This window comes from Gymnogyps californianus, unplaced genomic scaffold (genome assembly GCF_018139145.2).
Source record: "Gymnogyps californianus isolate 813 unplaced genomic scaffold, ASM1813914v2 HiC_scaffold_32, whole genome shotgun sequence".
Classification (NCBI taxonomy): domain Eukaryota; kingdom Metazoa; phylum Chordata; class Aves; order Accipitriformes; family Cathartidae; genus Gymnogyps; species Gymnogyps californianus.
The window spans coordinates 145,952-158,861 of record NW_026114202.1 but is presented as its reverse complement, the minus strand read 5'-3'; the positions used below and the strand labels follow the sequence as shown (position 1 = coordinate 158,861).

Here is a 12,910-nt window from a genome sequence, read left to right as displayed (position 1 = left end):
GTGCCACGCCAGGGGCAGGGACCTGGGGGTCCCTGTCCCCAAGCTGGCAGGGCCCTTGCTGGGGGCCGCCCTCACCCTGGCTCTGGGCAGGGACTTCTTCATATTTTTTTAAGAAAATTAAAATGGAAAAAAAGTGGAAAATAAAGAAAAACATTGAAAAAAAAATGGAAAAGCGGTGGAGTGTGCTGATCCCATACCCCCACGGCGGAGCCCACCGTCCTCCCACTGTCCCCGGGATGGAGGGAGCGGTGGGGAGCAAGGAGGGGGGACGGGGACAGGGGGGAAGAGGAAGGAGGGATGGGGGTGCGGACGTCGCCACGATCGGGGTGCCCGCGGCTGGGGGGGGGGGGGGGGCTGAACCTCCAGTTTCCCGTCGGGCCTCGCGGTGCCGGCAGCCCCTTGGCCCCGCCCCGCCCCAGCAGCGCTCGCGCGGCGTCGGCGGGGCCGGGACCCGGCCGGGACCCGCCTGGAGCGCGGACCGCGATGTGGCCGCTCCGCCTGGGCAGGGTGAGTCTCGGAGCTGGGAGCGGGGGTCCCGGCGCCAGGGGGGTGCCGGTGCCCGCGGGGTGCCGGTGCCCGGGGAGTCCCTGTGCCCGGGGAGTCCCGGTGCCCAGGGAGTGCAGGTGCCCGTAGGGGGCCCCAGTACCCGGGGGGGTCCCAGTACCCGGGGGAGTCCCGGTGGCCGCGGGGGTCCCGGTGCTCGCAGGGTGTCCCGGTCCCCGGGGCGTTCCGGTGCTCGCAGCGGGTTCCGGTGCCCGGGGGGGGTCCGGGTGCCCGCGGCGGGTCCCGGTGCCCGGGGGGTCGCTCCCCGCGTACCCATTTCTCCCGGCCCCCCTCCCGCTTCAGCGCCTCTTTGCAGCCGGGGGGCGCAGCTCCTGCCCGGCGGGTGTCGAGGCAGCGGCGCGCGGTCCCGGACCCCCCCGGGCTGGGCAGCGGCACCGCCGGCCCGGCCCCCGCGGACTTTGCATCCGTCCCAAAGTCCCCGGGCCGGGGCAGCCACCGCCGCCGGCCTTCGCCCCTGCCCGGCGACCGCGGCCCCGCAGGTGATGCAATGGAGCGGCAGCAGTTACATCACCCAGGACCGGGCACTGGCACCGGGCACTGCCGGCAGGGCGAAGAGGGGAGGCACAGTTCCCCTTCCGTGCCCCCCGGGACCCCAGGCTGAGGGGAGCAGTGGGGGCCCCCCTGTTGTGGACGGTGCTGCATGGGGGGCTGCTGCGAGGGGATGTCTGGCCATCGCGCTCAAGCGTGCACACATGCACATGCGCTCCGCACCCGTGGCAGGTTTGGCTGCTGTTCCTGCTGCTTTGGCACCGACTGTCAGTGGAGGCGAGATGCTCCTGCCCCAGCCATGGGCCCAGGAGACCTTGTGGGGTGTTCCCATGTGCTTTGTGGGGACCTTGGAGGTCCCCATGTGACCACCCTGGGGGGTGGCACCAGTGGCTGGAGACGGAACACCGGGGTCTTGCTCCTGGCGCTGTCACCTGCTGATCCAGGGGTGCTTTGGGGGTAAGGGGGCCTGGCACCCGCCTGTGCGGGGTCGCAGCCTGTCAGCCCCCCCTCTCCTGTGCAGGCCCTGCAGCGATGTGGTGGCTGGGTGGCCACCAGCAGCCAGCAAGCGCAGCATGGCACTGCCGTGGCGGCTGCCACCGGGCACGTGCCTGGCTGGACGGGGCAGGAGAGTCTGGCCGAGAGCGACCCTGAGATGTGGACCCTGGTTCAGAAGGAGAAGGATCGGCAGTGCCGGGGGCTGGAGCTCATCGCCTCTGAGGTGGGGTATGGGGTGCTTGGGGCATGGGATGGTGATGGTCCTGGGAGGCCCCTGCTCAGGTGGGAGCTCTGCTGCCCCTTCTCTGACCCCCTTTTTCCCCCAGAATTTCTGCAGCCGGGCGGCACTGGAAGCCCTGGGCTCCTGCCTCAACAACAAGTACTCAGAGGGGTACCCTGGCAAGAGGTAAAGGAGGGGAGCAGGCTCTGGGGGGCGGGAGGGCACTGGTGGCATCAGGGGTCCTCCTGCAGCTGGGATTCGGCTGCAGGAAAGGTTAAGGGGACCCCCAGGGCAGAAATGGGTGCTTCCAAGGGGAGGCTGTCCTCTCCACCAAGGTCTCCTGTGGGGCTGGTGGGGGGAAGGCCCCCTGTAACCACCTCCCTTCTCCTCCAGGTACTATGGGGGAGCTGAGGTGGTGGACCAGATCGAGCTGCTGTGCGAGCAGCGGGCTCTGGAGGCGTTCGACCTGGATCCTGCCCGCTGGGGTGTCAATGTTCAGCCCTACTCGGGGTCTCCAGCCAACTTCGCAGCCTACACAGCCTTGCTGCAGCCCCACGACCGCCTGATGGGGCTGGACCTGCCCGATGGGGGCCAGTACGTAGTGGGGTGGGGCAGCCTGGAGCCTGCTGCCTCCTGGGGGGCCCAGCCTGATCCTGCACCTCTGCCTTCCCCTGCAGCCTCACACACGGGTACATGTCGGACATCAAGAGAATCTCAGCAACATCGATCTTCTTCGAGTCGATGCCCTACAAACTTGATGTGAGCCAAGGGGGGCAGGTTCCTGGGGGAAGGGGGGATCTGCTGGCCGAGCTGTTGATCCCAGCGGTGCCCCTGAGGTGCCTGAGCTGCTTTGCCATCCCCTGCCCTACCCTCCCTGTGTCCCAACCACATCCCGGTGCCATGGGTTCTTGAGAGCTGCCTGTGGTTCAGGCAAATGTGCTGTGCTCAGAACTGGGGGCAGGGAGGTGCATGTGCCTCGGCAAGCTGTTTGTCCGTCCCTTGCAGCCAGCCACAGGGCTGATTGACTACGACCAGCTGGAGGTAACAGCACGGCTCTTCCGTCCTCGTCTCGTCATTGCCGGCACCAGCGCGTACGCCCGCCTCATTGACTACGCTCGCATGAAGAAGGTACAGGGCGGCGGGCTCCGTCCCGGGTGACAGGAGCTCTCACGCCTGCAGCAGCTCAAGGGCAGTCGCACCCCACTCATGGCCATGGGGACAGGGACAGCCCATGACTGCCTGTGGCCCGTGTCCCCAGGTGTGCGAGGAGGTGAAGGCGTACCTGCTGGCAGACATGGCGCACATCAGCGGGCTGGTGGCAGCCAAGGCCATCCCTTCGCCCTTCGAGCACGCGGACCTTGTCACCAGCACCACGCACAAGACCCTGCGTGGCGCCAGGTGAGGCTACGTCCTGCCACCCCCTCCCCTGGGAGGATGCCCGCCCACGGTGGGGGAGCGCAAAGCCGAGGTTGCATTTCATGCTCTGGCTGGGGCCAGAGCTGAGCAGGAGGGACCTGCGGGAGGGTGGTAGCAGTGTCGGTGCTGCCCCATGGTGCAGGGGGGCTAAGCCCCTGCCATGGGGCAATGGTGGGCAGGCGGGAGGAGCGGTACCAGCTCTCTCTCATCGCCAGGTCAGGACTGATCTTCTACCGCAAGGGTGTGCGCTCGGTGGATAAGAAGACGGGCAAGGAGACGCTCTACGACCTGGAGGACAGGATCAACTTTGCTGTCTTCCCCTCCCTGCAAGGCGGGCCCCACAACCATGCCATCGCTGCTGTGGCCGTGGCCCTCAAACAGGTCTGTGCCAGGGCGGTGGGCTCAGGGCTGGGGGCGACCCGGGCCCTGCACTGACATGGTCTCCCCTCCCAGGCCAGCTCACCAGCTTTCCGCCAGTACTGCCAGCAGGTGCTGAAGAACGCCAAAGCCATGGCACAGGCCCTGCTCCAGCGTGGGTACACCCTGGTGTCAGGTAATGCCTCCTTACCTGCACTTTTGGGGAGAAGGAGGGGCAAGGCTGCAGTAGGTCACAAGTGGCACCGCTTGGCATCAGTGCCCCTAGGCAGCAGTTGGGAGTGTGGGCAGGTTGGGGGGCAGAGGAGGGGGTGCAAGGCAGAACAGGGCTTGGGAGGCAGAATGGGGGCAGTGCTGCAGAGTGGGGAAGGGGCTGGGATGTAGCAGTGAGGAGAGGGGGTGGCTGGGGGTGGTCAGGGCTGGCTGTCACTCCTCACCCCTCTCCCTTGCTCCCCAGGTGGCACCGACAACCACCTGGTACTGGTGGACCTGCGGCCCAAGGGCATCGACGGCGCGCGGGCTGAGCGGGTGCTGGAGCTCGTCTCTATCACTGCCAACAAGAACACGTGCCCGGGGGACAAGAGCGCGCTCACGCCAGGGGGGCTGCGCCTGGGTGAGGGACGGGCCCTGCTCGGGGGCAGGGGGGGGTCTTCCTGCCTCCATCCAGCCCATTCCCTGGGGTGGGGGGTCCCGAGGCTTCCACTCCAGGGCATCTCCACTCTGTTTCACCCCTCTCTGAGGACTCCATGTGGGAATTGAGAGCCAGTTTCTGGCTCAGAGAGGGGCGCAGGACCCCATGGGGGCCGGGACTTGGGGAGCTTCTGCGGTTGGTGCCCCTGAGCAGCTCCTGGCCCTGATGGGCTCCATCCCCCAGGTGCCCCTGCGCTGACCTCCCGCCACTTCTCCGAGGAGGATTTCCAGAAAGTCGTGGCTTTCATCGACGAGGGCATCGCGCTGGCCCTGGACGTCAAGAGCAAAACCAGTGAGTGAGCGGGGGCCCCCATTTCCCCCCTTCCTGGGTGCCAGTCGGCATCTCTCCATTTGGGGTCTGGGGACTGTGCCCCGAGCTGGTGCTAGCCTCCCCCCTTGCCTGGGCAGGGACAGGGCTGCTGTAATGTCCCCCCACCCTTCTCACCGGCTCCCCTTCCGCCCCCAGGCAAGCTCCAGGAGTTCAAGACCTTCTTGCTGCAGGATGCAGAGACGCAGCACCGCTTGGCTGACCTGCGCCAGCGCGTGGAAACCTTTGCTCGTGCCTTCCCCATGCCTGGCTTCAGTGACCACTGAGCGGGGGCTCTCGCCCCCCCTGCTGGGCTGGGACTACCTGGGGGCAAGGGGAGGCTTAAAACCACCCTCTGCATTCCCCACTCCCCTTTGTCCCCCACCAGCACCTTTGGGATCGGGCACTCCTTCTGCGGGGTGGGGGGCTGCCCACCCCCATCCTGCTCTCAGCATTGAGGTGCAGAGCCCCCTCCCAGACCCTGATGGGGGGAGGGACCAGTCCTTGTTCTAGCCTCGTCCCGTCTGTCCAAGCAAGTCTTGCACTTTTTGGGGGCGGGGGGGGGGTTGCTAATAAAAGTAGGGGCAGAGCCTGCCGGTGCAGAGGTGTGTGGGTGCTGAGCTGGGGAGGGAGAGGTCAGTGACAAGATGTCATGGGGGACAGTGTCCCTGGGGCCCCTCAGCACTATGCCAGGGCACTGTGGGTGGATGTGGGGCAAGGACCCCTGGGTCTCGCTGCCCACGGTTGTGTCTCAGTGTCCCCACCCCTTCTTCTCCACCCCAGTGCTTCACTTAGCAGGCTCTGAGGGCGGGGGAGAGGTGGGGGGGTTACACTGAGCCCCGGAGCGAGACAGGTACAGTGGGGGGCTGTGGCCCAGGCTGCCCTCCCTGCTGTCCTGCTGCAGGGTGCAGCACTGCCAGCGAGACCCCCTTGCTCCCCACAGCACTGCCTGGCTGGAGGTAGCCCAGCCCCTGGCAGGCCAGGCAGCTGCCTGTTCCCCGTCACGTCCCGCTGTCCTGGGTCATCTGTTCCGTGTTTACTGGCCACGCATTCCCCCACACGGCCTCAGCCAAACCAAACAGCGCCAGGCAGGACTCCCCTGCCTCTGGCAAAGGCCAGGCCCCCGCCCCATGGCACGTAACCTGGGGGGAACAGGGGCTGCACACACACGCGTCCACATGCATGGACGTGTGACCCCCTCCACCCCACCTGGCTCTTTTCCTCTCTGGAGGGGCTGGGTTGGGACCGGGCTGGTCCCTGGGCAGCCCGCGGGGCCCTGGAGCGTGGGAGAGAGGAAGCGCGGCACCCAGGGGCCATGAACCGCTGCTTCCAGCGGGACGTGAGCCCCCACCCCAGCCTTCGTGGGGGGGTGCTGAATGTCTCCTATGTTTATGGGCCTGGGAAACAGCATACATAATCCATTTTGTTCCCCCTCCTCCCCCAATAATTTATTACTGTCCTATGAGTTTAATGCAGATGAGATATGATAGTGAGAGCAGCTTGCCAGGCAGGGCAGGAGGGCGCAGGGGCACTGGCAATGGCGGTCACATCGCTCTTGGAGTGACGTGGTTTATTGCGGGGGGCGCAGCCCCACGGTTTGGGGGTGCTGGGGAAGCAGTCAGACCTGTGTGCGTGGTGACTGTCGCGGAGCCGTGGGGCAGGTGAGAGCTGGCAGGGCTGGTGGGGGCCGTGGTGGTGCTGCTGGGGGGTGGGCACGCTCTCCCCTGCCCCAGCACATCCCAGGGTCAGCTCAGAAACTGGGACGGTCCTTCTTGAGGCTCTTGTAGTCAGTGGAAACTGCCAGAAACTGGAGAAGGGAGGGACATGAGAGGGGGTCGTGTCCCCCACCGCCCTCACTGCAGCCTGGCCTTGGCTGTGGGGTGGGGGGACAGCGCTCCCCTCCCCAAATCTGAGCACAAGCAGCTGGAGGGCTCATGCACTTCTGCCCCAGGGCTGATGCCGTCTCTCGCCCTTTCCTGAGGAAAATGCGATGTCTTGCCCTAAACGTGGCCATTTCCCCACCCCAGAGTGCCAGGCCCCCGGTTCACCCAGTGCTCACTTTATACTGCTCCGTGGGGCTCAGCTTATTCCAGGGTTCAGGATTATTTTTTCGATCCCAGCTGCAAGGGGTGATGGGGCCATCAGCACCTGTAAGGAGCATGGGGGAGACAGCCGCCCCCCTCCCCCCCCCCCCCCATTTTACCCCCACTAGTGCCCCCAGCCCCGGCTCTCTGCAGAAATAATCCCAGATGCCATCATACCCACACCCCCCAGTTCTGCTGTGGTTGGCAGGTTGGGGGGGTTCTGACTGGGTCCCTCCAAGCCGCCCAGGGTGAGGAGCTGGGGTGGGGGCCGGACAGGCTCCCTGTGAGGCTGCTCCCAGAGCATCCCTGCCCAGGCTTGTGCCACGGCCATGGCCTGACTCATCCAAACCGCAGCCTGGCTGCTGCCCCAGCATGGGGCTGGTCTGCAAGCCGCTGCACCAGCTGTACGTGCAGGGGTGCACGTCTGCCTGGCCACCCCCCCACTCCCCCAGCTGGCACCTCTGCAGGCACTGCCCTGCTGCACCTCTGCCTGGGGGGGAGGCTGCCTTCTGGCCTTGGCTGCTCTGTCCCCCTCCTCTTTCCCTAAAGCCTCCCCACCCCCGCAACAAGCCCCCAGCCTTCACTCCCTGTTTGGCGGGGATGAGCAGGGAAGCTGCTGCCTGCCCTGTTGTGCACACCTGCCATGAGCAAGCAGGGACACAGCAGCCATGTGCAGCACTCGTGAGCATGCAACGCTTGTGAGTGTGCAAGGCAACTGCATGGGGTGGCTGGTGTTGGTCAGATGAAGCCTTTCCAAAGAGGACACATCCCATCCTGTCCTGGGAGGGGTTACGGAAGGCCAGCACAGCCGTGGGATGGGTCCCTGGAGAGAGCAGCTCACATCTCCCCCTCTCCCGTCCCCCTGCAATCTGCTGGTGTTGGCCAAGAGCAGAATTTTCCATCTGGGAAGAAGCGTGTGCACGTGTGTGTGTGCGCGCGTGCATGTTGGGGGATGGGGGGGGGCTGTGCTGCAAATGCAAACCCCTGGAGCTGTTTAATAGCATTAATGTGCTGTGGGGGTGCTGCTGTTGTTTTATCCCCCCCTCACACACACACACACACACACACACACACACACACATGCACACCCCTGTGCTTCCACCATCAAAGACAAGGTGCCTGGATCTGCTAATTGCTGAGCTAAGTACCCTGGGCAGCTGGCATCAAATTAAATCAATGAGTGTTTTACCGGGAGCAAACAAATATTAGATAGGCATTAGACAGTGTGGGGCTGCAGGGACCGTGGGCCTCTGAGCTACAAGGGAAAAAAACCAGCCTCATGCGCTACAGCATGCCTGTCTGTCCTGTGCCAATCCATCCACCCTCTATTCCTCATCAATCCATCCTCACACCTTGTCTCCCTCTCCCTTCTCTCCCTCTCCATTCATCCTTGCACACTGTTTTTATGTCTGTCCATCCTTCCCTTTCCCCATTCCTTCTCCAACCATCCATCCCGTTGGTTTCCCATTCCTCTGTCAATCCATCCCTCCCCACACTGTCTTCCCCCCTCTCCATCAGTCACATACTGCTTTTATTTGCCTCGTCATCCACCCATCCATCCCGCTCCCTCTGCTGTCCCTGTAACCTCTCTGTCTCTCTCTCCTGCCCGCCCCCAGTTTCACAGCAGCTGGTGCAGTGCCCAGGGCAGCAGTTTGAAGGGGCCCTTGTCCCCCCACCCCCAAGCAAGCAGAGGGCAGATGGTGCCCCAGCTTCCCTCACCTCCTGCGGGCACCTCTGCACCTGGGTTTGCCCCCCACCCCCCCTCCGCGCTGGCCACAGAGGTGTCAGAGTGCGTCCAGGCACCTTGTGCACCCCAGCGCCCACTCGCCACACCTGGGCATCAGCCTCCTCAGCTCCAGGGGCACGGGGCAAGTGCCTGAGGGGTGCCCAGGGGCACCCTGACCCATACCTGACGTCCGGGCTGTACAGGGCCAGCCTCAGCAAGTACAGGACAGCACTGCCCAGGCCGACACTGATGAAGCCAATGAGGGGAATGAGCTGCAGAGAGAGAGAGAAAAATGAAAAATACCCCAATAAAATGAATATTTATCAGGCCGACTGGAGAGTGAAAGGGAGAGCTGACACACCGGGAGATTTACAGGGGAAATATGGCAGAGCAATCCTGTAGCTGGGCTGCGGTACACAGTGTAGCTGTCAGCTTGAGTGACTGAATTAAAAGAGGGAGAGAAAAATCGGCTCGTGTTGGAGAGGAATTGGATTTGGAATGAGAAATCACTTCCCCTCCGCCTGCTGCTGCCTGGTGCTGGCGCTGGCTGGCACGGCCATGGCTGAGGGCCCGTTCCAGGCATGGCCGGTGCCCCCCGGTCAGGGGCTGAGCCTTGGCTAACAATTCCTCCCAGAGGGACTCGGTCCCTGCCCAGCGCAGGGCTGCAGCCTGGGCAGGGTTTGGCCCCGAGCCACGCTGCCCCCCTCGCGCAGGCTTTCCATTCCCCCGTAGCTGCCCCCCCCGGGCCCTGCACCCCTTCTGCACCATCTCCCTATGAAGCATGAGATGAGGAGGGTTCAGTTTGTCTTCCCCTGTGCCTACAGCAGGGACAGACTGGGACACACTGGGGCCAGGCATCATGCTGGTGGCTGAGCAGCTGGATCCAGAGCAGGTCTCGGGGATGCAGTGACAGCACAGCATGGGGGGGGCACTCAGCACCTGCCCCGGGAGCTGCCCCAGCCCCACAGCAGGTGTCCCTGCGAGCAGGAGGTACCTTCGCCCCCTTCATCACACCTTTGCAGGGCGACCAGCTCCATCTTCTCGTCTCCGCTCACCCTTCCACTCGTGCTGTCAATCCCCCAGTGCCCAGGGGTACGCGGCCTCAATCGGAGCAGAGACGAGGCTGCTTTGACCTCCCCCAAATTGCCGTGGCCCCCACGCCAGGGAAGACAGTCTGAGCGTAATGAGCCTCCCGCCAGCCTGTGCCCCTGGGAAGGCAAACACGGCCGGTGCCTCGCAGTGCCCATTAGCGCAGAGCAGGGAGCGGGGGCCGGTGGTGCTGTGAGAGCCGTGCGTGCCGTGTAGTTTGCATTGCCAGCACCTGAGCGCCTGGGTTATATTTGCAGTTCTGCTTGGCAGCTTGAGCTCTTAGCAAGTGTCTCCGAACCCCCACCCAACCACCCACCGCATGGTGACTCAGTTTCCCCACTTGGATGAGACTTGGGGGGAACGACTCTAAAACATGAAAAAAAGGGTCTCTCCAAACCCCTCTGTTCTCTAAGCACCTCGATGACCTGCATGGGGAGGGGGTCTTGTGGGGAAGACACACGGGCAGTCAGATGTGTTCCCCTCCCCAAGTGCTCGCTGCCCAGCCTTCGGTCCCCGGCTGGACCCCCATCCTCTCCCAGTCCCCCCAGCACAGCCCAGCTCCTGCTTGGCAGTGCCCATGCCCAAGCCAAGCAGCACTCTGCACTCATGCCGGCTGATCAAGCGCCCTGCAGATGCCAGCGCCAATTCGGGAGGTTAGAGGCATCAGCAGATAATGATCTTTTGCGCCGTGTGCGGCTGGGTGCCAAGAGGATCTGGCAGTAGCCGCTACCCAACTGCGCCGGCTAATCAAGACGAACTCCACAGCACCGGGAATTGCGGTGTCTGTTGGAGGAGATTCGGGGCGACTGGTTCGTCTCACCATCTGCTGCTGACACCTTCTGGGTAATTAATGCCTGGGAAGAATTAAGGGTAGGGGGAGCTGGGGAAACCGCTCATGCAGCAGGTGAGGGGCTCTGGAGCCGCAGGTGCAGGCAGTGGGGCCTGATCCCCCCCAAGACATGCACAAAAATAGAAAAGACATATTGAGAGCTTGACCTTAAGCATACGGAGAGTTAAAATGCTGCTTGCGTGCGTGCAGCGTTTGCCCTTTAACCCCGATAGTGGGGACCTGTTGGGAGCGAGGCAGGCACCGCCCCGCTCCCCGGGACCCCTGTCTCTGCCAGCAGCAGGGCCGAGCCCCCCAGCCAGGCACGGCCGGTCCCCGCCGCAGGCCAGCTGCAGCCCCAGCCACCATCCAGGACTTCCAAGTGACCCGGCAGCAAGCCGGCACCAGCTCTGCTGGAGTGGGGATCTGGCCCCGTTCCTACCGCTCCAACTACAAAAATAGCAGAAAGGAGAAAACAAATGTGTAAAGGTGCTGGGTGAGGCGGGGGCCCCATGCCTGGAAGGGGTGGGATGAGCACCTCATGTGAGAGTGCGGACGAGCATCCCCTCCCGTGACAGGATCATGCGTCGAGGTGAGTGGACGGTGGGATGCAGTGCCAGGCTCTGCCTGGTGCCCGAAAGGCACCCACTGAGCTGTGCAGCCCCTCGACCGCCATGCTGGGCGGGTTCTTGTCCTGCCAAAGCTCCTGCGCTTGACCACCACGGTGCTCCACCGGCATGCCTGGGACATTAATCACTGCCAGGCGGGCAGGCAGCCGGGCATACTGCAGTGGGAGAGTCTATTGCCAGGTGAAAGTGCTGATGTACCTGCCTGGCACGAGCTGCAGCTGATCACGTGTAATGGATGACATGTCAAAAATTGCCCCAGCAACCTCTGCCGGCAGTAATCCTGCTTAACGCAGGCGCATGCCAGGCACTTCACATACAGGCACTTCACGTACAGGCACCCAGGACCACCTGCCCTTTACACGTACTGTTTGGGGGCCTCTCTGTGCCCCCCAAGTCACACACAGTCCTATGTTCGACAGCTGGGGAAACCGTGGCAGGCGTGAACAGAAAAGCCCCAAATCCTCCCATTCTGCACACAGAAACATGCAGCAGTGCTGCAAAGATAGCGCAGGAGCCCTGGACGGTGCTGTCCATCTGTCTGCTCTCACTGAGGACATGAAAAGCACCCAGGCATCCTGGCTGCCTGTGCCCTTGGTGCTGGCAGGGTGCAGGGACCCACCTTTCCCTGGAAGAGCCCAGCCCTAGGGTGCCTCCTGCGCCAGCCCTCGACTCCGCTCCCCTGCCCAAGCCTGCCAGCAAGCCAGGCATCCGGATGCTCAGCCATGGCTCATCATCCTTTCCAGCCTGGCTCCTCTAGCCCCTCCAGACCCAACTGCCAACAGCTTACGTGACTTTCAGCCCGGCGCTTGCAGCTCGTTAACCCTCCCCAGGCCACCAGCCCCTGCCAGGTTCCCAGGGAGGGCACTGGGCAGTGGGGACAGGCGAGGGGGGGCTGGCGACCCTCTGACAAGGGCCAGGTCCCTGCTGTGGGAAGGGATCCAGCACGGCAGCAAAAGAGGCCCATCCTGGCAGGGCGGGGACGCTCACCCAGCTGCCACCGTCTCAGAGGGTCTGTAGTTTATGAGGGTTTAAGCATCTTTGTACACAAAGCCCTCAGCTTGAAATTTTGATGGCAGGGGACAGGGACAGATCTGAGCTGAAAGGATGGGAGTTGGCGCTTCAAATCTGGGGCTGCCAGGGCGAGTGGGGAGGGGGCTTGATTTCCATTCCCACCCCCCGCAAAGATGCCCCCGGAGCAGGGTGTAGCAGGGGGAAGGACACGGAGCAGCACCCTTCAGCCAAGCAGCTGCCGGCAGGCGTGCCTGTCAGGGTAAGTCAGTCTGGGTGTGTGTGAGTCGACGTGCCCAAAGTCCAGCCCGGCTCAGCGAAGGAGCCCTGGCCCCTTGGCGGCGCTGGACGGAGGGAGCGGGTCAGGCAGTGCAGGGTGGTCTCACCTCTCCACAGTAAAGGAGGGCTGGGGACGGTCGGGACCACCCGGCTTACCTGGAGGATGCTGCGAGAGCCGGGAGGACAGTGTGAAGGGGAAGCTGGCAAGCAGGGACAGCCTGGGAAGGCACGGGGAGGGCAGAGGAGCTGGACGAGGAGGCTGAGAAGGGGTTTGGGGAATGGGAGGAAGAGGGGGCTGGCAAAGGGCGTAAAGGGCAGAGGAGGGCAGGAGGAATGCGGGGGTCAGAAGGAGGGAGAAGGATGTGGGGAAGCACAGGGTCCCCGAGGCACCTGGTGAGAGAAGGGCAAGGACAAGCCTGGAGGGACGGGGGCTGCGGGGCGTCCCTGGGAGGAGGAGAGGGGCAGAGGGATGCAGAGGGATAGGGAGGAACAAGGGGTCCCTGGAGGGAGAGGGTATGGGGTGACTCACGCCGGGGTGCCGCTTGACATGCCGGGAGAACATGCCTCCGAGCAGGGGGCCCTTCATGACGAGGGTGTGGGAAAGGTCCGGCTGCGATGGCAAGTTCCTGAGTGCCGTCTGAGGATGGAGGGTGGGCAGGAGACGCGAGGGAGGCGTCTGCAGCAGGGCTGGGAGGGATGGGGCGGGACTGGAT

The 12,910-nt window shown here is 64.0% G+C and overlaps 2 protein-coding genes across 2 annotated transcripts; one reads left to right on the top strand and one right to left on the bottom strand.

The window, feature by feature from the left end:
• Positions 1 to 475: 475 nt before the first annotated feature.
• Positions 476 to 5,103, top strand: SHMT2 (serine hydroxymethyltransferase 2). Its single transcript, XM_050914168.1, has 12 exons — positions 476 to 507; positions 1,574 to 1,771; positions 1,875 to 1,954; positions 2,162 to 2,362; positions 2,446 to 2,527; positions 2,774 to 2,896; positions 3,027 to 3,166; positions 3,400 to 3,565; positions 3,638 to 3,737; positions 4,017 to 4,172; positions 4,434 to 4,541; positions 4,716 to 5,103. The coding sequence occupies exons 1-12, from the start codon at positions 484 to 486 to the stop codon at positions 4,841 to 4,843; spliced, it is 1,506 nt and encodes a 501-aa protein (XP_050770125.1). The 5' UTR covers positions 476 to 483; the 3' UTR covers positions 4,844 to 5,103.
• An 889-nt stretch (positions 5,104 to 5,992) lies between these two features.
• On the bottom strand, positions 5,993 to 12,786 carry NDUFA4L2 (NDUFA4 mitochondrial complex associated like 2). The gene is made up of 4 exons (XM_050914199.1): positions 12,727 to 12,786; positions 8,550 to 8,638; positions 6,616 to 6,676; positions 5,993 to 6,363 (listed from the first exon to the last, which is right to left on the bottom strand). Exons 1-4 carry the CDS (start codon positions 12,781 to 12,783, stop codon positions 6,307 to 6,309), a joined length of 264 nt encoding a protein of 87 aa, XP_050770156.1. The 5' UTR covers positions 12,784 to 12,786; the 3' UTR covers positions 5,993 to 6,306.
• Positions 12,787 to 12,910: the final 124 nt, after the last annotated feature.

Excerpts from the sequence above, each read along its gene's own strand:
- SHMT2 (XM_050914168.1), top strand. The coding sequence starts at position 484 with ATGTGGCCGCTCCGCCTGGGCAGG. Across the intron at positions 1,772-1,874 it reads TGGAGCTCATCGCCTCTGAG|AATTTCTGCAGCCGGGCGGC; the intron begins GTGGGGTATGGG and ends TTTTTCCCCCAG. Across the intron at positions 2,528-2,773 it reads CGATGCCCTACAAACTTGAT|CCAGCCACAGGGCTGATTGA; the intron begins GTGAGCCAAGGG and ends CGTCCCTTGCAG.
- NDUFA4L2 (XM_050914199.1), bottom strand. The coding sequence starts at position 12,783 with ATGAAGGGCCCCCTGCTCGGAGGCATGTTCTCCCGGCATGTCAAGCGG. Across the intron at positions 6,677-8,549 it reads CTGTACAGCCCGGACGTCAG|CTGGGATCGAAAAAATAATC; the intron begins GTATGGGTCAGG and ends CACCCCTTGCAG. Across the intron at positions 6,364-6,615 it reads GCCCCACGGAGCAGTATAAA|TTTCTGGCAGTTTCCACTGA; the intron begins GTGAGCACTGGG and ends TCCCTTCTCCAG.